At 33.4% G+C, this 27136-nt stretch overlaps 2 protein-coding genes across 2 annotated transcripts in view; both read right to left on the bottom strand.

Annotated features, from left to right (window-relative positions):
- The window catches only part of Gclm (glutamate-cysteine ligase modifier subunit), a 262266-nt gene that overhangs the window by 195914 nt on the left and 39216 nt on the right, over window positions 1-27136 (bottom strand). The window lies entirely within an intron of this gene.
- Window positions 1-27136, bottom strand: part of LOC107155089 (rho GTPase-activating protein 29-like) — a 55999-nt gene that overhangs the window by 7779 nt on the left and 21084 nt on the right. Inside the window, 15 exon segments of the mRNA XM_048814422.1 lie at window positions 214-406; window positions 4496-4633; window positions 4900-5088; window positions 5223-5365; window positions 6745-6843; window positions 8014-8153; window positions 8687-8844; window positions 19710-19847; window positions 20733-20921; window positions 21108-21188; window positions 21341-21451; window positions 22036-22100; window positions 23269-23406; window positions 23775-23823; window positions 26963-27035. Coding sequence (XP_048670379.1) covers window positions 214-406; window positions 4496-4633; window positions 4900-5088; window positions 5223-5365; window positions 6745-6843; window positions 8014-8153; window positions 8687-8844; window positions 19710-19847; window positions 20733-20921; window positions 21108-21188; window positions 21341-21451; window positions 22036-22100; window positions 23269-23406; window positions 23775-23823; window positions 26963-27035 — 1904 coding nt within the window.

The following is a 27136-nucleotide window of genomic DNA, read 5'->3' as shown; positions in this document are numbered from 1 at the left end:
AGAGGATAGGAAAGGTAGCAGAATACAACAGTTACTAATAGGGCATTATGTAAAAATGTGGATGTGTAACCGATGTGGTTCTGCAATCTGTATTTGGGGTAAAATTGGGAGTTCATAACCAACTTGAATCTAATGTATGAAATATGATATGTCAAGAGCTTTATAATGTTTTTCAACAACCAATAAAAAAAAATTAAAAAGAAAAAAAAAAATTTGCTGTTGGCAATTGTCCTAGAAGGTCCTTGCTTTTTAGAAGAATTCGGCTTATTTCTAAACACATATTTGGGTATTTTTTGTCATTGGGATTATCCTTGTTGGTTTCTTGTTCTTCATTAGCATGTTGGATCTCTTTTGCAAGGTTCATAAATTCCTTGTACAATTGGAATAAAATCAATGGTTCTGGGAGCTAAAGAAATAAAATTACATTAGAATATCTTCTACTTTTTTGTTGAAGTCAACTATTAGTGAGAGTTACTCAAATGATTAAGCACGTTCCTTTAGATTAACAAAATTTAAAGTCAAAATATATTTATTTATTTTGCAGTACTGGGGATCGAACCTAGGACCTCAAGCATGCTAGGCAAGCACTTTACTATTGAGCTTCATCTCTGCCCATAAAACTATGTTTGCTAGAGATATGACTTATACAGCAAATCAAAATCTTCATCATAAATTGTATTTATGTTAAAACAAGTTAACAGATAATCAGTTAAACTCTAAACTTTAAATGAAGTTTAAACTTTAAGCTTCATGATGAGCTTTTAAAATTCTTGTCTATATCTTCAATATATTATATTCACATCTGTCCCCCAAATGGCATGATCTCCAGTTGTTTTATTGAAACAAACCTAGGATAATCCACAAAACAAATAAAATGAATTAGAAAAGGCACAGATTTTATTAGTAAAAAATATCAAAATGCTACAGGGCTCATGTTTTCATTGGGTCAGAATGAAGATCAGCACTAGATGATATGACCTATAAAAACATGCTTTCAACATCTTACTAATCAAATTTTAAAACAGCCTGATTTTCCATGAGTAGATTAAAAGAAAAAGTTCCTCTAACAAATGTCCACTGCCATAATGAATTTCAATGTCTCTACTGATCTGTGATAGAAAATTCAGTGTACCTTTGGCTACCTGCTGGTCCTATATTATCTGTGGAAAGTTAGGATATTGCCCTGTGATCAGTTTCTATCTTCACCACTTTGGGATCTGAAGCAAGTCACTTAATCTCTTGGAGCTTTAGGTCAATGAGTCAAATAAAGGTTACTTTCTAACACTACTGCAAGAATTGAGCACAGTATCCCACATGAAAGTCTTGGACATACAAAATTCCTAAAGCAGAATGCAAGTTTATAGTACCGGACCCCATTAATCTCCTCTCCTTGAATATCTAAAAGAGATGAAGAATGACACATTATAAGACTTATAGTTATTCAAAGGTATAAACTTCTATTTCTCATTTGAAGGGTCTGTAAAATGTGATTACAGAGTTATCAATAGTTTTCTGGGCTAATATTATAGATACAGCAATTCATACTTAATTTCTTTTCCTCCTGTAACCCCACTAATATACAGTAAGCCCATAAGGACTAGGAAAATAGAGAAAACAAAAAGCAATATTCACAAGTAGAAGAGCAGATGAACAAATCCTAACTCAGCAGTTCCAAGAAAGCTGAACCCTTGTCACTCAATATAATTTTCAGAATCCTAAAGGGACTTGGACAATCAGTACCAGGTCCTATGATCTTGGAGTAGGGTGCAGGTGGGCCATTGGAGACAGGTGGGCCTGTCTTCACTCCATGTTCTTGAGCAACTTCTTCCCTAAAAATCTGGAAATGTTTTCTCTGGGCAATGTGATACAGAGGCTCTCTGAATGGGGGCAATGCCAAACATAAGAAACAGAGAGGTGACTGTCTGAAAATGGGGATTTGTTGGCTGTATGCACACTGAATGCACAGATCCTGCAGTCATTGTTCCCATGCTAGCTCCTATAGTATTGGTACCATATCTCTAGGCAGGAAAACCCCTTTCCAGAGGGGATCAAATAAACCAGTCCAAGAGCAGGGAACTAGAAACATGTAAAAAGGCATATCCTAAATGGTCCACCTAGAAAATTTTATAGGAAAGTTCAAAGTTTTTAAAAAGTCTTAATGTGTTCAAGAGCTTCCAAAGAAATTTCACTCAAATCAAGAGTGAGTCAGATTCCACACATTCTAGACACCATGAAAGACAAAAATCAACATCTTACTAATCAAATTTTAAAACAGTTAGTAGAGAAAGAACTAACTGAAGGTCTAAAATTATGCTATCAATATGCTGACCACTAGTTATATTTGGTGAAAGAGTACTGGAGATGCAACTGATCTAAATTGAGATGTATTCTAAAGGAAAAATAGATACCGGATTTCAAGGACTAAGAGCTCAAATATAAATAAATAAAGAAATAAATAAACTATCTCATAATTAAAAAATACTAATTAGATATTCAAAATGTTAAATAAAATTAACTTCACCTATTTTTAAAAAAAATTTATGTGGCTATAGTAAATCTAATATATGAGGGTCAATCGTATTTCTACAGAGGGTTAGAAGCTAAGAAAAGAAAAGAACCCTTACAAGGAAAATCTGTGAATATCCACTGGAAAATAGCATGATATAATCATTTTAAAAAATGTTATCAAAAGAATAGAAAATCAGAATTTTGAAAATTAAAACAAGATCTCTGGAATGAAGTAATGTACATTAGTCAAAAAGATAAAGTTGAGGAAATGTCTTAGAAAGTTATTGAAGAAAAAAAGAATAATAATAGAGGAAAGGTAAGGTAAGGGAACTAGCTTCAACCAAAAAGTACAAAAGACAGAGGAGGGGGGAAATGGGCAATAAAAATCAAGAAAAGTTCTAAGAACTAAAGTACTGACTACTGACAGAGCTCATGGAGTGGCCATAATAGTGGATGAAAATATGTCCACATCAATATACAATATTGTAAAATCTTAGGATGATGGAGGTCAGGGGAAGATTCTATTTGCTTTTAGAGACAAAATAATAGGCACATAAAGAGTTAGGAATGAAATAAGGAGGATTCACATTTTAAGAGAACAAAAACACCCATACCTTCATAATTCAGAGGAAAAAGAATTTCCAGCCTATAATACTAAAACTTCCATACTATTACACTACTCCATATCTATTAAGAGAGTAGAAAAGACATTTATGGATGAACAAGTTTTCAAATATTCAATCCTACACTTCATTTTGCTTAAGGACAGGCATAACCAAAACAGAATAACCCCAAAACAAGGAAAACAGGAGAGGTGTTCCATCACAAAAGAGAGGAGAGGAGAGTAATCTCAGGATGACAGTTAATAACCAAATTAAAAGGGATCTGTAAGAGAGCAAAAGAACTCCAGAGAAGGACAGATTAAGGATTATCAGCACTATTCTCTCTGTCATTATCTCTTCATTTTCACCCAAGGATAGAAGGCCAACTGGGTCTGACCCAAATCTCTTTGTACTTGGCTCACAACAATGTGCTGATTAAGTTCCTGTAACTCCTCTGAAAGCGGCTGCCTAAAGCCAGCAAGGTCATTTAATTCATTCCACAGATGTGTGTGTGTGTGTGTGTGTGTGTGTGTGTGTGTTTGACTTACTCCTGCAAACTGCAGGTATAATAGTGAGCACAGAAAATGACAATATAGGACAGCCCACTCCCTGACCATATTCCTGCTGGATTTCTAGTACCCACTTTATGGGAAGAGTTATGCTTGATGCCCCAAACATGATGAACTTCATGGCCTTGCCTACTGACCTCCCCAAATAGCTATTTTGAAACATCACTGAAGGCAAAGCTAGACTATGATCTAGATACTGTTCTACTTACTCAATATTCCTAACAGTGTGAACACTGACTTGTACTTAATAGTTAAGTTTATGCTTTTAAGTCAGTATTATAAAACTTAAAGAAACAAAAACTTAATAAGTGTTATTTATTCTTTTATGTTTAGGAAAATGTTTATCCCTTTTACATGATTAGGAGGACCTCCAAAGGTGGAGCTGGGAGGCTGCAACATGGAAGAGGTACCTGGAAGATTTGTACAAGGGATAGAAATATTCTATCTTCTTAAGCAGGGTGATGGGAAATAAATTTTATTTTATTATTATTATTATTATTACTGTTATTATTATTCTTTAAACTGTATGTATATTTTATATACATTTTATGATCTGTACATCAATAATGAGAAAAACGTTAACATGGGAGGATCAGTGGAGTGGAGTTGGGGGAAGAAGGTAGGAAGAAGAGGGACTGAAGAAGAGTGAGTCAGATTCCACACATATATGAAATTGTCAGGATGAATCTAGCTACTATGTATATATATAATGCTCTAATAAAAAAAAGACATCGACAGTGCCAATGAAAACATATGAAATATAAAACATATTTTTGCTCTTTTTATTTGATGGTAGGTTTAGAATAAAAACTTTACCTGTTGAAGGTATAATTTTAAGACGTCACAGATGTTATTTGGATGAAATTCTGAAAGGTCTACCAAATGCATTCCATTCTCCAAAGCTTGAAACAGTTTTTTAGTTTTTGCTTTGTTTCCAATATCACGATAAATTCCCTTGAATAGAAAAAAAAATATGCAAAATTCTACTTTACTACAAAGAACTAAATGTAGACATCTAAACATATTTTCTGTATTTACTTCAATTTTTATTAGTATTTTAGATAAAAAGTTAAAGTCAAATCAATTAACATTTTCCAAATAAATGTGAATAAATTTAATTATTACAAACTGAGAGTACTGATTTTCTTAAAGTCTCCTTTTCATTAAAAGAAATCACACAGGCATTTATATTTTTAGAATTTTAAGAGTTAACAACATACCTGTAAACACAAGGCTCTCTTTTCAATCTCTGAGACACATATTTTGAGTATAAAAGGAATGCCATCTGGCTCCTTTTTTGCAACTTGTGTGAATTTTACTCCAAATAAGTATATTTTTCCCACAAGTTTCTGATGACCACAAATGATGACTAAGTTTTCCAAACACTGTTGATGACAAACAAGGAGACACTATAAGAAAATGACAGTTTAAAACTGATTAACTCATCTTAAAACTATTCACAACTAAGCAAACAACAGGCATACTAATAACAACAAAAATGAGTTACACATAAGGGGCTAATGTGATTCCAAAAATATCTTACCTCTTCACATTCAACACCTTGGAATACATTTACAATGCCTTCACAATCTCTGCATTCTGTGGGGAATCTCAATTTTCGGAACTTGTGAGTGACAGCTGCTTTTGACATCAATGGTTTCTTAAATGTTTCAAGGGAACTGGGTCCTTACAACAAAAATGTTATTGTATAGGAGGGTAAATTGACCAAAAAACAAAACAAAACAAAAACCAAACCTATCTATCTATCTATCTATCTATCTCTCTATATATATCATGATATTGTACTTGAAATAATTTTTAGACTTTGAGATTATTCATATATTACAAAAAGCTATTATTTTGAGTTTCTAACATGAAAAAAGCATCCAATTTATAGATCTCTTTTATAAAACACATACTTTTATTCAACATTTTATCCATGAGTAAAAATCACCATCAAGCCCATAAAATAATTGGAAGATACTATGGCATAATGTTTTCTGAATCAGCAAATTTAAGCCAAGCACAATGGTGTATGCCTGTGATCCTAGCAACTTAGGAGGCTGAGGCAGGAGAATCACAAGTTTGAGGCCCACCTCAGCAACTTTAGTGAGACACTGTCTTGAAATAAAAAATGAAAAAGGCCAAGGATGGCATCTCAGTGATAGAGTGCCCCAGAGTTCAATCCCTAGTCCCAGGGGAAAAAATAATATTTATACTTGTATTAATATGCTCTTCACAGAGTTGGGAAGTATGTTCATAGGTGGCATATGAATGCTACAAATGCTTCAATGAAGAACAGCAACATGAGGTGAGTATGTTAGAAGTATTTACATTAAGGATAGATCTCTTCTTAATTCACTATAAAATTATAGGTAATACTAGCTAGTTATATTTTAATATTATATCAATATTCCACTAATTTGGGAAGTTATGCCAAGACAGGCATCTGCAGGTATCAAATGTACAAAATTATTTTGTATGAGTCTAATTTGAGTCATTAAGGTAACTGACTTGAATATCCTTCAGCACCCAAAACATTCCTTATTCTGAAGAAGTACACTGAATCTGCTCTTCCTGCTTGATTTCTTATACTCTTTCTTTAGAAGGAGATTTCTCAGACTTTCTCAGGCATGCTCCCTTTTAACAGTAAGTCATTGGATTTATGAAAGAAGACCATACCTAGCCTGCTATTTTAATACCATGCCAATACATTTTAGATCTACTAATTTTGTTGCTTATTTTTTTTTTAATTTTTGGTGGTGCTGGGAACTGAACCTATTGAACCTATGACCTTGTGCATGATAAGCAAATACTCTACCACTAAGCTATTATCCCTAACCCTGCTACTTATTTTTCTATTTGTGATTTAAATAACTGATTATTATGTTGTCAACTAATACTTGAACATAATTATTGGGATATATTTAAGTTACTGTGTGGCGCTTTTGTTTAGTACACAGCAAAGTAATGATTCTTTAAAGACACTATCTTTCTAACATCATGAGGTGCTACTACTTCAACCAATTTAATGGGTTTTCATTCAAGTGAATACAATACAATACCAGCTTCTGAAGGGGAAGGTGGCCCTCTTTCATCTAAATCATCTGCAGAAGACATGGTTCCACTGGATGGAGTTTGTGGAACTTTTTGATGAAAGTCTCCTAAAAGAAAATTGTTGCTACCATTACCTGGCTATTCATGATAAAATATTACAAATAGGAAATGACAATATTTTTGGAATTATACAAGTCATACTATTTTATTAGCTTCACTGGAAAATTTTGCTTGCTTTTTTATCTTTTTTAAAAAATATTTTATTAGTTGTTGATGGACCTTTATTTATTTCTATGTGGTGCTGAGAATTGAGCCCAGTGCCTCATACATGCTAGGCAAGCGCTTTACCACTGAGCCACAACCTCAGCCCCTCCATTCTTATATTCTAGATAACAGGGAGTTCTGATGTTCATTCATTCCTGGGAAAAAAAAGAATTTAACTAAATCCATCTGACTTTTCCAAATAAATTTAAAATTAGGTCATATATTCCTATGAGAACTTACTGCCAACTTCTGATAGAAAGTATTAGAGGTTGTAAGCCTCACAAAGATAGGTAGTATCTGATATTCATGTTCTATATCTAATATCTGACAGTGGCTAGCAAAATAGTAAAGTTGTCATTAAATGTTTCCTAAGTTACAAATAAATGTATATAATCTAAGGCCTTCTAAAGTATACAAAAATCATTTGAACCCAATAATCCAATAGTAAAATTAAATTATGTTATTAGTAATTCAGGAGATAGGAGCCAGGAACAACAACCTAGGGATCTCTAGCCAGGAACTGAAACCACAAGTTCAAACTATGTCAAAGGACACTGCTGTGTATATATCAAAGCTGGTTTGGAAGCAGACTGACTAGTAGAGATTTACTCTGATGAAATTATAAACAGGTCTACAACTGAGTAAAAAATTCACCTTAACTCAAAATACTTAAAAAAAAAAAAAGGCCTTGGAATTTGATGAAGTCAAACCCTATAACATCCCCCAAGGGTCTAGGAGGAAGGCAGACAGCCAGAAAGGACTATAGCAGTCTTTGGTGGAAGAATGTGGAAGCAAGACTCTCTTGGGTTTAAATGTGACCTTCTCCTGCTAGCTATAAAACCTATGGTGAATTGTTCCAATTATGGACTTTAAGGCAGGCATGGTGGTTATAATTGGGACTAGGTCTCATACATAAAGCCTGATTTTCTAATTCCAGAGCTCTAGTTCATTTAATGATAAAATGAGCAATCTGTTCCTTCATAAACCTGTATTCTCTTCAGAGTGAAAAGTACCTGTTAGGTCTGCATTCTTAGAGCATCTGTCCTCTTCTGTTTCATTACAATTGTCAGGAAGGTGCAAAACATCCTCTAAAGCATCAGCAGGGCCACATCTAGGCTTCTGGGAACTATTTGTTAATGGTTTATTTACATTCCTAAGAAAAAGCAAATAAAGCTCAGCACTAACAATATCTACTTTATACCACAGTCAGAAAAATTTGTTCATTTAATAAATGTAGAGTAATTAACTGAATATTATGAACAAATTATTACATGGTTCAGCTTCTTAAAGGAGATATGGGTAAAACTTATTTTCACAGTTGAAACATGAACAGGAATAGCAATGGTATAGTTAGTAATTCACTTTACGGTTAAACTTTTCCAACATCACCTCAGTGGAAAATGTAGGTTAAATTTTGTGGACATTCAAAATGTGTATGTTTGTCCTTTGCCATTCCCAAAAGATTTTTATGTCTCACAGAACTGAAGTCTGTCAAAACGGAAAGCTTTACTCTCAAGTGAGTTACATCTATTCACTAAATGGACTAAGAAATGACAAAATACTACAAAAAAATCCAGAAATTTATAAAGCTAATTCTATGAATGTTAGAAAAGATACCTCTTTATAACAATCAGGAACTTAGGAAATGTCTTATATCTAGAAATCCATGTATATAGTAATTCTTACCCATCAACTTTTTCTTCTTCAGTTGAATTTGTAGCCTTCACAGATTCACTATATTCTTGGCCTGGATCATAAAGTTTGGCGCTATCACAGAGAGACTGTAAACTGTTTGCAAGGGAGGCAGCCTGCAAGTGCTGCATCTGGAAAACGTTAACTGTTACCTATAGTCACCGATACAAAAGGCAGAAACAACTCATTATATACAGAATGCATTATAAATAAATGTAATTGATTTCAATGAATGCACCAATATAAAGGGCATAAAAGTAAAACAGCACTGAATACCTCTGTACACATGGTATACTGCCTAATATTATGAAAGATAAAGATTGTAAATAAAAAAGCAGTTTTAATCTAATATCTAGGAATGATCATTTCCTGCAAAACGGTCTTAAACTGTAAAGTGTAAAAGATACAACCTACTCCCCTGATGGTTCACAATCTGAGGATCCACAGCTCTGTACCCTGCTGGTTTGACCACACTGCTTACACTTACTTATATGACCATGATCAAGTTATTGATAACCAGTGATTTGAAGAAAATTGACATTCGAATGAATCACCAGAGAGACCTTGTTCAAATGCAAAGTGTGGATTGAAACCCAAGATCCTGCATTCCTTACAGGCTCCCAAAGAAATGGCAATATGACTGTTTCAAAGACCTCATTTTTAGAGAAAAGGTTTTCTAGAATTTTGTTTCTGCATCAGTTAAAAAGGAGGTAGAAACAATTATATTTTACCCAATCTGACTACATGTGAATTAAATAACTTAATGTAGACAAATAGCTCAATACACTGGTATGTAAATACTTAATCTTAAATATCATCAACTATAGTTTGAGGTGAAGAAGATGTGTCAAAGGTAAATGGTTAACCTAAATGACTTACAAGGTAATTTCAAATCCTTGGATTTTATAATCCTATTCAATTATTTTATATTTCTGTAAGCTACAACATTAATTAATTAAAATTTGGTAAATTAATGAAACATAATTTTAAATACCCAAACATTTTAAATGTTTCTTATTCAGATGCAGTAATCTTACTATCCCTGGGCTACACTGAATTTGCTCAAAAACCCTAGGCAGAATGCACAAATCAGCTAAGAACTCCAAAAAGAAAATGGTAGTGGATAGAATGTAGCAAATAAATTACAATTCAACATATGTTTTCCTTGCTCCCACCCCATCACATTTCCAGCCCATGCTTGGCCCCTATGCAAAAACAGTTTGAGATCCAGAAGTATACACAGGATATGGATAGAAAGAACTCCAAGAGAGATCCTCTCCAGTCTAAGAAACAAACAAAAAAGACATGGAATAGGAGATGTGACTAAAAGAGCAGGTGATAATCCTGGTTTCTTTGGTGGATTTGTTTCCTTTCCTGCCAGATGAATTGTGCTCCAAGGAGTGAGTGGATATGAAATTCCTCTTGTTTTCCTTTATTCTCCCCTTATTTAATGACTGAGAATTGATGCCTCTGGCTCCCTGGAGGACAGCAGAGTAGGCAGGTACATTTTAGTTTCCCAGTCAGAAGACTAGGAAGGGAGGCACACAGGAGCTGGAGAGAGAATTTAACTACATCAAATTCTGTTAAACTTAAAAAAAGAAAAAAAGAATAAAAAAAGAAATGAATGTTCAATACAGGTTGTAAACAGGATGAAAAGTCACAGAATGTATGCTGAAAATAGTTCAGATATCATCTAATGTTACTTGTCACACAAAGAACCAGGAAAATCTCGAAAGTTTCATCAACTCACAAGTGAAAAGACAGTGCACAGATATCAACACAGATGGTGCAATTATCAGATGAAAACTCTAAAGCAGCTATGATAACATGTTCAAGAAGTGAGGACAATCAATCTTGATACATGAACAGACAGAAGTCTTAGAAGAGAAATAGAAGATTCAAAAAAGAAACAAAAGGGAATTTTCCGATTACAAAATTTACTAAAGGATTGAATAGGAAAACGGAGTCAGTGAACCTGAAGACAAATCCATAGGACAATAAAGTTGCCCCTCAATTTATGATATACTTACTTCCTGATAAACTCACCCTAAGTTGAAGATGTATTTAAAACCCACTGTAAAGTTGAACAGGGTTAAGGCTGAGTCACAGTAAGTTGGGGACTGTAAAAACAATTAAAGGTAAAAAGATTGGGGGAAAAAACAGGATCATTCAAACCTGTGAGAGCACTTGAGTCACCTGAGTTTAAGAGAAGAGAAAGAAAGTGCTACAAATGAAAATATTTGAAAACAAAACAAAACAACAACTAAAACCTTGTCGATATTTGCAAGGGTCAAACGTGTAGATTCAAGAAATTCAGTGAATCCAAAACAGGAAAAAGTCAGCAAAATCCATGCACAGATATATCTTAGCCAAACTGCTGAAAAGCAAACACAAAGAAGATCTAACCTTGGAAGTAGCCAAAGAAAAGCAACACAAACCATATAAGGAACAATGATGCAAATGACTATGGATTTCTTCTAAGAAACCATGGAGGCCAGAGGCAGTGAAACAACATTTTTAAAGTGGTGGGGGAAGAAAAACAACAACCGAATTGTGTATTTAAAACTCAATGTACAGTGAAAATGTTCTTTAGAATTAAGGACAACATGAAGGTATTCTTAGATAAAGGGTAATTAATTTGAAAAATTGTGACCAGCAGACTGGCTATAAAAAGAAATGGTAAAGGAAGTTCTGTTTACAGAAGAAAAATGTTACCAGAGGGAAGATGGAACTGCAGGAATGAAAGGAAAATAAACAGAAATGGAAAATATATGGGCAAATATCATATATTACTTTCCTTCTCTATAATACATATGACTTTTAAGCAAAAATTTTAAGAGGGCCTGGTGAGGTCTCTCATGTATGAACACATATCAATCACAATCCTCAGTGGTTAAGGGGACTTGTATAGTAGCTAGGTTTCTACATTTACTTCAAGTGGTACAATATTAGTTCTCTGTGAACTGTGAAATATTAAATACACTTATGCCTCAGTATCCATTTGGGATGGTTTTAGGATACCCCTCAGATACCCAAATCTCAGATACTCAAGCCCCTTATATAAAACGGCACAGTATTTGTACAATAATCTATGCATACTCTCCCAAATACTTTAAATAAGATTCATAGATTATTTATAGTGTGTGATATGATGCAAACGCCATGTAAATTGTTGTTATACTATATTGTTTGGAGAATGATAGAAAGAAAATCTGTTCACGTTCTATAGTACAGATGTGATGTGTTTTTTGTTGAATTCATGGATGTGGAATCCATGCGTGGAGGATCAACTGTATACACACACAAGCACACACACAAATACTGCAATTACTAGTATAACCAACTAAAATACATATGTGTACAATGAGATATAATATAAAAATCTAATATTTAAATTAAATAGACCAAATGTAGATGAGCATTTTAAATTAAAATATAATTCTGATAATAGATTAAATTAAATATATAATAGACAAAATGTAATTCCAGAAAATTATCAATTCAACCAAAAGAAGACAGTAAAAGGGAAGCAGATAAAGGAAATATAAGGTACGAACAGGAAAGAAATAAAATGGACCTACATATGAACATATATGCTACTTATATTCTATATAAGAAACTTGCTTTAAATACAATGATAAAGTTAAAAATAAAAAGAATGGAAGAAGAAGATATACCATGTTCAAAAGAAAATTGAAATAACTATCAATATTATATAAATTAGACTAAAAAGCAAGGACTTTTACCAGGATAAGTGGAGACATTTCATAAAGATAAAAGGACTGATTTATCAATATCATATAACAATTGTTAATGTGGAAGTAACTAACAACATAGCTCAAAATACATAAAAACTGAAGGAACTAAAAATACACAATATGATTGTGTCTGCAAACTCTTAGTAACTGATGAACATTTTTAAAAGTAACCAAGAATATATAAGAAATAAATTTCACTACAAACTAAGAGGAACTGACACTCATGAAACACTCCAGTAAATAATAGAATGCACATTTTTTCAAGTACACACATGGAATATTCATTATTAATCTTTTCAAAGAAACACCTTTTAGTTTCACTGATTTTTCTTTTCCTTTTTCAGTTTTATTGATTTTTCCGCTTTTTATTCTTTTGTTTGTTCTTGACTCAATCTTGAGTCATAAAACAAACCAAAACAAATTTAAAAGAACTGAAATCATACAAAGTATTTCTTCCACCATAATGAAATTAAACTGGAAATAATCAGTATCTAGAAAAATAATCTTCAAGTACTTGGAAAATTAAACAACAAACTTTACATTACCCCTATCTCAAAAATGAAGTCTTAAGGGAAAATAGAAAGTATTTTAAACTAAAAAAAAATGAAATTATATTTCAAAATTTGTGAGATTTTTGAGTTAAACAATGATATAGGGAAATTTAAAGCATTAAATATTTTTACTAGAAAAGCAGGAAGGTTTCAATAAACAATGTAACCTCCTATCTTTAAGAAACTTAAAAAGCAAACATGAAATAAAGAATAAAAAGCAGAAATCAATAAAACTGAAAAAAGAAAAATCAATGCAAATAATAATTATGCTTGAAAGCGATTTTTTGAAAATATAAATAAAATTTATAAACTTGGAGCCAGTTTGATCAGAGAGAAAACCTGCCAGTGCAAAGGAGGGGAGATAAGAAAAGGAGTGGATATAAATGATCTACATCAGAAACAAAAGAGGAGAGATCACTACAACCTACACACATATCAAGAGGATGAGGAAACACTACAGACAACCCTAAGCACCTAAGTTCAGCAATTTAAGATGATAGGCCTGGGGCTGGGATTGTAGCTCAGCAGTAGAGTGCTCGCCTAGCACTTGTAAGGCTCTGGGTTCGATCCTCAGCACCACATAAAAATAAATAAATAAAATAAAGGCATTGAGTCCAACTACACCTAAAAAAAAAAATTGAAAAAAAGAAGATGATAAGCCCAATTCCATATAAGTCACAGACTACCAAAATTTATCTAAGAAAAATTATTAACTTGCATAGGATTTTATCAACAGAAGTTGAATATGTAGTAAAAAATCTTGCTAAAAAGAAAATCCCAAGCCCAGATACTTTCACCAGGGAATGCTACCAAACATCTAAACAGGAAATAACACATATTTAATATGTGAAAATAGAAAACAGAATAGGAGGGAACACTTCCCAATTCATTTTATGAAATGGGAATTACCCTAAACTAAAACCAAATGAAAAAGGAAAACAATGCACCTCAGAAAGAAGATTAATCTCAAGGACAAAACAAACAAAACAAATTACCCAAATGATAAATAGGCTAAGAAACTGAAAAGACACCTCACAGAAGAAATATAATTGATCAACAAATGTATGAAAAAATGTTCAACATCTCTAGCAATTAGAGAAATGTAAATCAAAACTACTCTAAAATGTCATCTCACTCTGGGCAGAATGGCAATTATGAAGAATACAAGCAACAATGTGGGCTAGTATTGTGGTTCAGTGGTAGAATGCTTGTCTCACATATATGAGGCAGTGGGTTCGATCCTCATCCCCACATAAATAAATAAAATGAATAAAATAAAAGTATTGTGTCCATATACAACTAAAAAAAAAGAATACAAGCAACAATAAATGTTGATGAGGATGTGGGAAAAAGGTACACATACACTTGGGTGAAGTAGTATGGAGATTCCTCAGAAAATGTGGAATGAAACCACCATTTGACCCAATTATCCCACTCCTCAGTTTGTACCCAAAGGACTTAAAATCAGCATACTACAGTGACACAGTCACACCCATGTTTATACCAGCTCAACTCACAATAGCTAAACTATGGAACCAACCCAGGTATCCTTTAACAGATGAATGGATAAAGAAACTGCAGTATATAATACACAATGGAATATTACTCAGTCTTTTAAATAAGAATGAAATGATGGCATTTGCTGGTAAATGGATGGAGCTACAGAATATCATGCTAAGTGAAACAAACCAATCCCCAAAAAACAAAGGCCAAATGTCTTCTCTGATATGTAATGCTAATTCACAATAAAAGGAGGGAGCTAGGGAAGAATAGAATTACTTTAGATTAGGTAGAGGGGATTGAAGGGAGGGTAGGGGATATGGGGTTAGAAAGAACAGCAGAATGAATTGGACATTATTACCCTTTGTGCATATATGATTATACGACTGGTGTGATTCTACATCAGGTAGAAACAGAAGAATGAGAAGCTATATCCATTTATATATAATGTGTCAAAATGAATTCTATGGTCTTGTATAACTAATTAGAACAAATTTTCAAAAAAGAAAAAAATATAGCAATATCTTTTACTATCTTTTAATATAACAAGATATTAGCAAACTGAATCTACCTATATATAAGAGGAACAAACAAGAGGAGCTAATCCCAGAATGCAAGGCCTGATCAACACTCCAATAACAATTGAATTTACCACATTAATGGGCTAGAGAAGACAGACCATATGATTACATCAAATAATATAGAAAATATTTTATACATTCCAACATTTATTCGTGTTGGAAAAAACTCTCAGCAAACTAGCAAAAAGAGAAATTCATTGATCAGATTGAAGGGTATCTTCAAATATCTTATAGATATCACCATATTTAATGTTGAAAGACCTAAATATTTTTCCCCCTGATGGAGAATAAGACAAGGATGTCATCTCTTACCTCTCTTACTTGACAGTGGGACCCCATTCAACAGGGAGCCCCATCTAGTGCAATAAGAAAAAAAAATAAAAGAAATACACACAGGATGGGGCTGGGGATGTGGCTCAAGCGGTAGCGCGCTCGCCTGACATGCGTGCGGCCTGGGTTCGATCCTCAACACCACATACAAACAAAGATGTTGTGTCCACCGAAAACTAAAAAATAAATATTAAAAATTCTCCCTCTCTCTCTCTCTCTCTCTCAAAAAAAAAAAAAAAGAAAAGAAAGAAAGAAAAGAAATACACACAGGAAAGGGAAATATAAAAACTGTTCTTATTTGCAGGTAATGTGACTTTCTATGTATAAAACCCCAAGAATCGGGCTGGGGATGTGGCTCAAGCAGTGGCGCGCTCACCTGGCATGCGTGCGGCCTGGGTTCGATTCTCAGCACCACATACAAACAAAGATGTTGTGTCCGCCGATAACTAAAAAATAAATATCAAAAATTCTCTCTCTCTCTCTCTCTTAAAAAAAAAAAAAAAACCCAAGAATCTACACAAGCTCCTAAAACATGTGAATTTACCTAGGTTGTAAGGAATAAGAGCAATATAAAGAAATTAACTGTATTTCCAAATATTATTAAACAACTGGAACTTGAAAGTGTATCATATACATAGATTTAAATTTAACAAAACCTGGGCTGGGATTGTGGCTCAGCGGTAGAGCGCTCCCCTAGCACGGGCGGGACCTGGGTTCGATCCTCAGCATCACATAAAAATAAAGGCATTGTGTTGTGTCCATCTACACATAAAAAATAAATATTTTTAAAAAATTTAACAAAACCTGAAAGAGATTTATATGTTGAAAACTACAAAATGCTGGTTTAAAAAAATCAATAACCTAAATAAATGGAAAAATATATAATGTTCATGGATTTAAAAAGATGCTACATCTATAATCAATTCTCTATAATATCATCTAACAATTAATACAGCCTCAATAAAAATGTTAGTAAGATTTTTCTGTAGATAAACATAACTGGATTCTAACATTTTAATGGAAAATTAAAGGAGTTTAAACATAAACAATTCTGCAAAAAGAATAAAAGTGGAAGACTCAAATTACCTGGTTTTAAAACTTGATATAAAGCAACTGAATCAAGATATTGGGGTTTTCGCAAAAGGATAAACAAATATTCCATTTGTTAATGCAATAAAATGGAGAATCCAGAAACAAATATAAACAAATGTGGTTCAGTGATTTTTTAAAATAGATGCAAGGCATTTTGAAGAAAATGGCACAGTGTTTTCAACCAATGGTATCAGAACAAGTGGACATCTATATTAACCGTGTCTTTTATTTTCTGTATTACATGATATTTTGATGTCTTAAAAAACACAAAACAATGCTAGCCAGGGAGAGACTGCCCCTTCTTGGGCTAGATAACTCTTAAAATAGCGCAGGGCTCAGCTGGGATCACATACTTCACATCAAACCAAGGAGTCCCAAATCTATAACCCCAGTCGACTCCCAAACTCTTACCTCAAGCCAACGATTTCCTCTGACCCTCTATCAACCCAAGGTCAGGTACCAAGCAACTAGAGATCATCCCTGTGTCCCAAAGCCCACTGGAATTATTCAAACTAGCCAGTTCTAAACTGTTACTTTGCTCATTTTGCCTCTCCTGAGGAAACCCCAATAAAGACGCTAACTCAACTTTCCTTTCACTTCTGCATCTGCCTGCCAAACTTGCTATGATAAGTCCCGTACTCTTCAGAAAATGTAAGCAATAAATTCTTCTAGGAATGGCATTGACCTCTCTTGTATTTGGTACAATATCACTTCCGTAAGTTGAAATTCCACAGGTATAATTTTAATATAACATCTATATGCTAAAAATCAAACCTCAATCTATACCTCTTATGAAAATCAATAGGAAATCAGTAGAGAAAAGGGACCAGGAGAAGGGAAGAGACAAGAGAAAAGGCAATTGGTAGGGAATGATATTGCCAAATTATTTTGTTATACTGTATGCATGTATGAGTATGAAACCACAAATCCCACCATATGTACAGTTATAAAAAAATGGAAAAAAGTAACTCAAAATGGATCATATATCTAAATGTAAAATGACACAATTTTGTCAGGCACCATGGTGCATGTCTCTAATCCCCTCAACTCAGGAGGCTCATACAGGAGGATCCTTGCAAGTTCATGTGTAGCCTTAGTAACTTAGTGAGATACTGTTTAAAAATAAAAGGACTGGGGGATGTAGCTCAGTGGTAAAGAGCCCCTGGGTTTAATCCATAATTCAAAAGTAAATAAATAAATAAATAAATAAGACAAATAAATAAAACTTTTAGGAAAAAACTTTGGGTTAGATGAAGTATCTTTATTCTTAGATATAACATCAAAAACATGACCCATAAAAGAAGAAATAAGCTAGACTCCATCCAAATTAAAATCTTTTGCTCCATGAAAGACTTTGCTAAAATTGTAAAAAGAAGCTGTGAATGGGAGAAGCTCAACAACAGAAAACAAACAACTCAATAAAAAATTAAATTAGATAGTTAAAGTACAGATTACAAATGAGCCTTTTAAACATTTTAAAAAATATCATCAGTCATTCTGGAAACACAAATTGAAGCCACAATTAGATAATACTACCCATCTGTTAGAATAGCTAAGATGTAAAAACAAGAAATGACAAATGTCAAGGACACAGAATAACTGGAATTCTCATGCACCACTGATTACAACCACTCTGGAAAATAGTTTGGCAGTTTCTTATTGAGTTAAACATGCATTTAGCAATATTAACCAGTAAAACCCACTCCTAGGTTACTTAAAATAATAAAAACATATTCAACAAAAGCCTGTAAATAAATATTCATATAGCTCTATGCATAATTGCCCCAAACTAGAAACAACACAAATATCCAACTTTTTTTTTTTTTTTTTTGTAAATGGATAAACACTGTGGTGTAGTCATATAGTGGACTACTGTTCAACAACACAAAGAAATGGACTGTTGATACATGCATAACACTGAGGAATTTCAAAGGCATTAGGCTGTGTAAAAGAAGCCTGTTTCCAAAGGTTACCTACTATATGATTACATTTATATAACTTCTGGAAAAGACTTAAGTAATGAGATGAGAACACAATTGAACTTGCCAGGGGTTAGGGCAAGATGGGAGAGTTTGACTATAAAGGTGTAGCATGAAAGAACTTTTTTTGTGGCACTGAGGATTGAACCCAGCAGGGTCTTGCACGTGCTAGGCAGGTATTCTGCCACTGAGCTACATACTTCCTGAGCCCATTTTTGTTTTAAACATTTTTCAGATGTTGATGGACCTGTATTTTATTCATTTATTTATATGTGGTACCAAGAATTGAACCCAGTGCCTCACACATGCTAGGCAAGTGCGCTACCACTAATCCACAACCTCAGCCCCTGAGCCCATTTATTTTGAAATACATTCTCACTAAGTGCCCAGGATGGCCTCGGGCTTGGAGATCCTCCAGCCTCCGCCTTCTGAGTAGCTGGAATGGCAGTTGTGTGCCACCATACCTGCCGCAACAGTATATATGTGTGTGTGTATGTGTGTGTGTGTGTGTGTGTGTGTGTGTGTGTGTGTTTTAAACTGGGGATTGAAGCCAGGAGTATTTTTATCACTAAATTACATCCCCAGGCTGGCCTTGAACTTGCTATCCTTCTGCTCCAGTGTCCTTGGAATTACAGGCACACACTACAGTGCCCAGCAAAAAGAATATTATTGAAGTGATGAAATTGTTCCAAATCTTGACTATGGTGATAGTTACACAAATTTATATGTGTGTTAAAACTTATAAACTACACCAAGAAGGTTTTGGATATGTAAATATTTTATAAAAAACATTTTAAAGAGGTAATGAAAACAAATGCAGGCTGAATGCTAGGTCTTCAAATATATCACTGGGTTTAATTTTAATATTTATTTTACTCAAATTTTGAAGACTAGATCTCTCTTCTGTCACTCAGCTGACAGAAGTTACAGGGTCAAATCAAATTTATCAATCAAGGCAAAAAGTGGCTTAGAGGCAATTTCAAATTTTCACAGTTCAGTTGAAACTAAGAGAATCATGAATCTAGGGGATGTAGAGGGGAGACAGATCAAAAATAAATCAAACTATGTCACTCATGAAAACTGAAAGCCAATCTTTAAACATGCTCTATTGCTCTCAGAATTTAAATCTCATAAGAATCAACTTATCAAGCATCCCTCTTCCTTCTACAGATAAGAAGGCTTTTTTCTCCTCTCTAGTCTTCAAAAATACTGAAGAAATCACTCACAGCTTTAAGGGTAAGATCACATTGGAAAACAAGTGTCCTGAGTTGTGTTAGAATTTCTCTTTTGGTGTTTTCTAGATCATTTCGTCTTTCTTCAACATTAGTTACACAAACTTTGTAGAGTTCATTTGCTTCTTCTACCTTTAGGAATATCATAGAAAAAAAAAAACAACACTGATAATCAGAATTTATATTTTAGAATACATACTTATTTTAGAAAAGTTGAATTTAAATAACTAAAAAGTCTTTCATCATGAAAATTTGAAATAGTCTATCTATATTTTAAATGGAAAACTTCTAAATATAACAAATAGTAAACATTCTGGTGAGTGACTCAACTACTCAAGCACAAATTACAATTAGTATATTGTATGTCTATAAAGTAAACATTCTATTTAAAATACCATTTTCTATATTTATTTACTGTTTATCTCACAGAATTTGTTTACCAAACTATTTCATAAATAATTCAAAATTTTAGTTTCTACTTGCTAGTATAATAATTCCAGGTGCTGGAATTAGCACACATACAATATACACACTTGCTTAAAAGGTGAACTTTCTGAAAAATCAAGTAAAAAATATTAAACTGCTGCTTTAAAAGATACTTCTTTCACAAACAAAACTCCAAATTCTTAAGTCTCTTAGCATAGTCATTCTCAAAGTGTGGATCTCCACCAGCATCACCAGGGAACTTGTTAGAAATATGTGGTTTGGGGCTGGGTTTGTAGCTCTGTGGTAGAGTGCTTGCCCATCATGTGTGAGGCACTGGATTTGATTTTCAGCACCACAAATAAACAAATAAAAGTATACTGACAACTAAAAAAATATTTTAAAAAAAGAAAGAAAAAAAGAAATATGTTCTTTGGGTCTCACCCTTTATCCACTCAATCCCTAACTCTGAGGTGGGCCCAGCAGGCTGCTTGAATAAGCCTCTTCCATAATCCCAACACATATTACAAGTTTAAGAAAAAACCCTTTGCAGATTATTGCTAATTCAACTTTTAAATAACAAGAAAATATTACTTTCTGAAGTGCTTCCTCTTCCAACTTTCGCTTTTTTTCTAGTTGCTTGTTGGGATTTTTTGCTAATCCACCACATGAGCACTGATGCTCCTCCTCTGCACGAAACATGGAAGATTTTGCTTTTTCATATTCATCTTGATGTTGCATGCATAACAACATTGCCTTTTTGAGAGCAGTTTCTGTTTTGAGCTATACAGAAAACAGTATATTAAATATCGAATTTGAAAGAAAACCTACTATAAAAGTTTCTTTAGCATATTCAGGAAGATAGTTAAGCAGGATTTTAGAAAACTAGAGTAAGGTAAATGGTTATATAATATAGATGATTTTTAAATGTTCACAAACAGGTACATGAAACTCCAGTATAATACTAACCACTTTATTTTGTTCCTGTTTCCAAAGTTCCTTCATGTCTTTCCTTTGTTTTTCCATTTTTTTTATCCTCCCCAGTAGAGGCTGTTGAGGATATTTACAAACAAGAAAAAGAAAAAAAAGTTGTTTTGTAAGATATGCTGTTGTAAAAAAAGAATTGTACATTATATAAATAAATGTTATTAATTAAATTAATTTTATTTTTATTTTAAATTATTTGATTAATTTAATTTTACCTGTACAAATTTGTTGGCTTGGAGAGCTGCATTTGTTTGTTGCAAAAGGTGACTATTATTTATGTCACTGAGGAGAGCACTGGTAAATAAAGATTGTAGTGGCATAAACTCCTAGAATTTAAAATTAAGAAATAAATTTTACAATAGAAATAGCACTAGAATTCCATTTGCACCCACTATTCTTCAAAAAGAGAAACTTGGGTTTAGATTGTTTTCTCCCAGAAAAATGACTATTCATGAACACAATTATGGGAAGAATACTAAAGAAAGTTAATTATAATTCTAAATTAGGAAACTGGCAGCCATTATAATAACAAATATGTGTATAAAGTTGTGAATTTCCTACTCCTTTTCATAATTAATAGCCATATAAATTTAAAAGAATTTTGTCAATAAAAAGACTAGCAATTAGGGCTGGGGTTGTGGCTCAGTGGCACAGTGCTTGTCTGGCACGTGAAAGGCACTGGGTTCAAATTCTCAGTACCACATATCAATAAATAAAATAAAGGTCCACTGACAACTAAAACAAATTTTAAAAACAAATGAATAAAGTTCATTATTTTTTTTAAAAAAAGACTAGCAATTGAGTTCTTTCCTCTAGTACTTGAAATTTTCTGATTTTACAAGACACTATTTAGGAGCTCACCTGACTAGTCCTCTTATAATAGAACCCTAGAAATTCACAGAACACTTACCTCTAGGGCAATGTTAGTTCTAGTTGCTTCTGCCAACTTTACAAGATTTCTGGTGGATTCCATTTCTGAAAAGATTAAAGTAGGTATCAGAAGGCAAAAATTAATAAATCCCCCCACCCCCATACTCCATTTGTAATTCTCCAATTGAAAGTGATTACAAGATGGGAATGATGGCATATGCCTGTAATCCCTGAGGCAGAAGGAAGATTGTCAAGTTCAAAGCCAGCCTCAGTAATTAGGACCCTGCTTAATTAACTTAGCAAGATCCTTTTTCAAATTAAAAAATAAAAAGGGGCTGGGAATGTGCCTCAGTGGTTGAGTGCCTCTGGGCTCAATCCCTGGTGCCACCCCCCAGCCCCCCAAAAAAGGAAAAGAAAAAAGTGATCACATATACTAGTGTGCATCTTGATGAAAACGCAGTAATTCTTAATTTTAAGTGCTTGTCAGAATCAACTGGGAAACTTTTTCAAAATACACTTGACTGGACTTTACCTCTCTGAGAAATGAAACCTAGGCCTTTTTAAGGCTATTCAAGTGATTTTAATTAGCATTCCCTATTAAAAACAAACAACACAGTGGAAAGAGCACAGGCTTTGATATATTCTACTTTCTTCTAGTTATGCTCTATGACCTTAAGTAAAACTGCTGTATGACCTTAAGAAAAATCACTTGTTTGTCTTATCTGTAAACGGGGCTAAGAATTCTTGTCTTGCCTATTTCCCAGGGTTTTGTAGGACTAAATGAGATAATGCATATGAAAACATTTTTTCAACTGTAAAACTATAGGTTAATATTAGCTGTTAAGATGTTTCTTCCAGCTGGGACTGTAGCTCAGTGGTGGTAGCATATACTGTGCTTGCCCAGCCTGCATGATGTGCTGGGTTAATCCCCAGCATGGGCTGGGGTTGGGGATGTTTCTTCTAAACTTTCACTGCCTTCTGCTGAAACATCTGTTGTTGTGTTTATCTCCTTTTACCATACTATCTGATTGTACTTCTTTTCACCCATTACAATATGACTTCTAGGTCTAATGGTTGATCCACCGTAAATGTTCAACAAGTACATTTGTATAAGAAAAGTCTATTTCGAGAAGAGAAAATGAATAAAGACTTTATTTATTACAATGAAATAACTAATCTGTAATCATAATACTTACAGTCTATAGAAAATGAATCATAAACAATTTAGTTCTTATACTCCAAAGTTAATCAGATGTTCCAAAAGACAACTCACCCAGGTTAAGCTTTTTTTCAACCCATGACACTATGTTCTTTGCATATTTTGACCAAGTTTTAGCATATGACAAGGCCAATTCAATAGAGTCAGTGTTTTTTAATAGCACATTGACTAATTCTACAGGAGAAAAATTTCCTGAAAATAAAAATATCAGCGTAAGTATTTGTTAAATATGGTCTGTAGTAATTCTAAACAAAGCAGCATTCAGACAAAGGGCACAATTTAAACATAAAATGGTTTCAAGTTACAATATATTTTTTTCTTAATATGTATTTCTATTATTCAAGTTACAAGTCTTATATTCTTGATCAGTCTACATCATCAAATTATTTACCTACTCAATTGGGATTTTCCTCTTAAGTTTTATACATAACACTTTATATATCATTTTGTACTAAAAATGAGTACATTAGGTACACTTGGTTACTAATCAAGAAGAGATTAAGTAATCCAGAACACTTAGTGAAAGAAACTACAAAATGTTTGACAAAACTTATAAGTACCTTTTCCATTGGATGACTCCACTGAGCCCACAGAAATGTTTTCTAAAGACTTTACAACATGGAAGAAAACAAATTTACGATTAGTACAGAAGACAACAAATCTCTGCTTCAGAAATTTTTCACTCCAATTTGTTACTTTGGCATAATTACTGCTAAAGAATTTCAAGTATTTAAAACCTTTCAAAGGGCCTGAGAAGTCTGTTTAAATACCAGAACACTTTCTAAGAATTACTTTTACCACAGTAGTTTTTAAGATCCAAGAATGAACAATCACATTGTTTAATAACAGCATTAGTTAACATGCATGAATCTACGCAAACTTTATTTATTTATTTATTTTTTTAGAGAGAGAGAGAGAGAGAGAGAATTTTAATATTTATTTTTTAGTTCTCGGTGGACACAACATCTTTGTTTGTATGTGGTGCTGAGGATCGAACCCGGGCCGCACACATGCCAGGTGAGCGCGCTACCGCTTGAGCCACATCCCCAGCCCCTACGCAAAACTTTAAATTCTGCATATCCCCCAAATATTAGGAAGTCCAAGAAGTGATGTAAATATATTGCTATCTAAATAGAAGATATAGATCTGCCTTGTCCAGCCATCTTTTACCATTTTATTATATGATAAGCATATCCTTGAAAGTTTATTGGACAGCTGAGCACAGAACTTTTTGTAAAGATGCAAAAGTTTTGTATATGTAATATCCTATATGGTAGTTATTAACTACACTGTAGTTACTTACTTGAACATTTTAAAGGTATCTAACATGACTAAGAAGCAAATTTTTACTTTTATTCAATTATTAATTAAATTTAAAGAACTAGATGTGACTAGTGGCTACCATATTAGCAGGGCTAGAAAACTACATCTATCAAAATTGTTAAATTTTTTTAATATTTATTTTTTAGTTGTAGTTGGACACAATACCTTTAGTTATTTATTTATTTTTATGTGGTGCTGAGGATCAAACCCAGGGCCTCGTACATGCTAGGTGAGCACTATACCACTGAGCCACAACTCCAGCCCCCAAATCATTAAATCTTAAACAAATTTGATCTTCTTGGTTGGGTAATATAAGGTATGTAGGGATTCAATGCAAAAGGGATCAAAAAGACCTGGGTTCTCAAGTCTAGCTCCATTATTCGCTCTATGACATGGGATTACACATTTAAACTCACCTAACTTTAGTTTGCCCTTCTATAAAAAAGGGATAAGAACACTATATTCATAAGGCTGTTTTTTTTTTTTTATAGTCCTGTAGCTAAATTCTTCTTTGTGCAGGACAGAACAATTTTATCCTCTACCGAGTACTGATTTTTCATTTCATCCCATTTTCTGAAGAGGACTGGGGTCACTGGTTAATGCTGGTTTAAACCAACTTTTCCTGCCATGGCCCTTGAAGAGCCATAGCTGTGCACAAAATTGTTAGGGAGGTTGTTTTAAGAATTAAGATGATGTAATGTTATTAGCACAGCAGAGGGTACATAGTAAGCACTATTAAAATGAATTGTGGCTATTATTTTTAAAGTGTATTTTTCAAAAACCTTCATCAAACAATGTAATTTTATTATTAGGATTATATCATCATGAGTTTTTTAATCTTAATCTCTAGGGAAAATTAAAACTTCCAAAAAGGAAAGACAAGGCACAAAATTTTTAAAAAAGGGGAAAAGTAAATTCTTAATAAAGGTCATATTGTATGTGTCCACATTAGAGAAGCAGGAATAGGAAATATGATTCATACCTAAAATTTAAGTTGTTCAGAGCTTTGCTATATACATAAAATGTTTTATTTTCTGAAGAATCAGTAACAATTTTAAAAGGTAAAATTGAGGAAGAAACATGTATAACAGTAAAATACTTGACAATTTTAAGACTCTTCCTTATTCTCCATTTATCAATGGATGATTTTAGAAACATTCCTAATCATGTTTGCAATACGTGTACCAAGTGCCTTAAGCATTTATGTTCATATTTTGTATCATCAAGAAAGATATTAAGGTTTTCTTTTTGGGGGCTGGGGGTACCAGAGATTGAACCTTGGGGTACTTAAGCACTGAGGCACATCCCTAACCCTTTTCTGTATTTTATTTAGAGACAGGGTCTCACTGAGTTGCTTAGGGCCTTGGTAAATTGCTGAGGCTGGCTTTGAACTCCCAGTCTTCCTGCCTCAGCCTCACAAACCATTGGGATTACAGGCATACACCACCTTGCCTTATTGTTTATTTTATTTTGAGACAGGGTCTTACTAAGGCTGAGGCTGGCTTTGAACTTGCACTCCTCCTGCCTCAGCCTCTGAACTGCTAGGATTATAGGCATGCACCACCACACCAGCTTAAGTTTTTATATTATTTTGATATAATACAAGTACCTGGTACATTTGTTGAAATCCTTTTTGGATCTGATCAATCCTCTTTTTTGTTGTAGTACCAGGGCTTAAACCCTGGGGTGCTTAACCACTGAGCCACAGCTCCAGCCATTTTTCAAAAAAAATTTTGAGATAGAGGTCTTGTTAATGGATCAGATCATTCTTAACAGGAATTATCAACACATGTCCCTGAGGGAGTATGTTTAAATATCTTTCATTAAGTAAAAAAATAATCAGTCAACTGAAAATATTCCATATTATAGATCTTTAAGAAAACATTCTCCATACATTCCTCATGTTTTAATATTCCAAATATATTTATTTTTTTTTCCAATTAGAAATCATAACCCCAATCCTATGACAAAAGTATAGAGATGCTAGTTGGGAGAATTAAGACCTACAGAGATAACAAGTGTCCTGGCCAAAAAAAAAAAGTATGATATGTGAGCTTACCACCTTCCTCACTTTTCCCAGTTTTCTTCCCCCTCCACCCCCCAAGTTTCATCAGTCTCTCTCAAGATCTATGTCAAAATCAGTAGGGAAAAAAAGGTTAAAAAAAAAATCCTTTCTAAAATTTTAGGCTTTATACCATACGTTATAAATTATCAGGCATGCTCTTTTAATGGTTCAGTCTACTTAAAAAGTATTACCAAATTATTGCTCTAGAAACTGATCATATTCTCACATTTTTAATGAATTGGTCTGGTTTTCTTACCATAATATGGTAATTTATAAACTTAACAATGAAGGAGTAATTCTAAGATTAGGAAATACTTGGTTAAAAACATTAAAGGATTCACTCTGACACAAACAGCCTACCTTATTTTCCTGAGAAACAGGCAGTTGTAACAATGTGTCATTGCCCACATCTTCCATAAGGAAGTTTGTAAAGCTATCCAGGGAGGTTAAGGAAAAGAAAAGAATATTATTATGCTTCTTTGTCATAGGCTTTACAATCATGTTATTGAGGACAATCTGTTTTAAGTAAGAACC

Source organism: Marmota marmota, unplaced genomic scaffold (genome assembly GCF_001458135.2).
Source record: "Marmota marmota marmota unplaced genomic scaffold, marMar, whole genome shotgun sequence".
NCBI classification, from domain to species: domain Eukaryota; kingdom Metazoa; phylum Chordata; class Mammalia; order Rodentia; family Sciuridae; genus Marmota; species Marmota marmota.
This window is presented reverse-complemented; position numbering and strand designations above follow the sequence as displayed.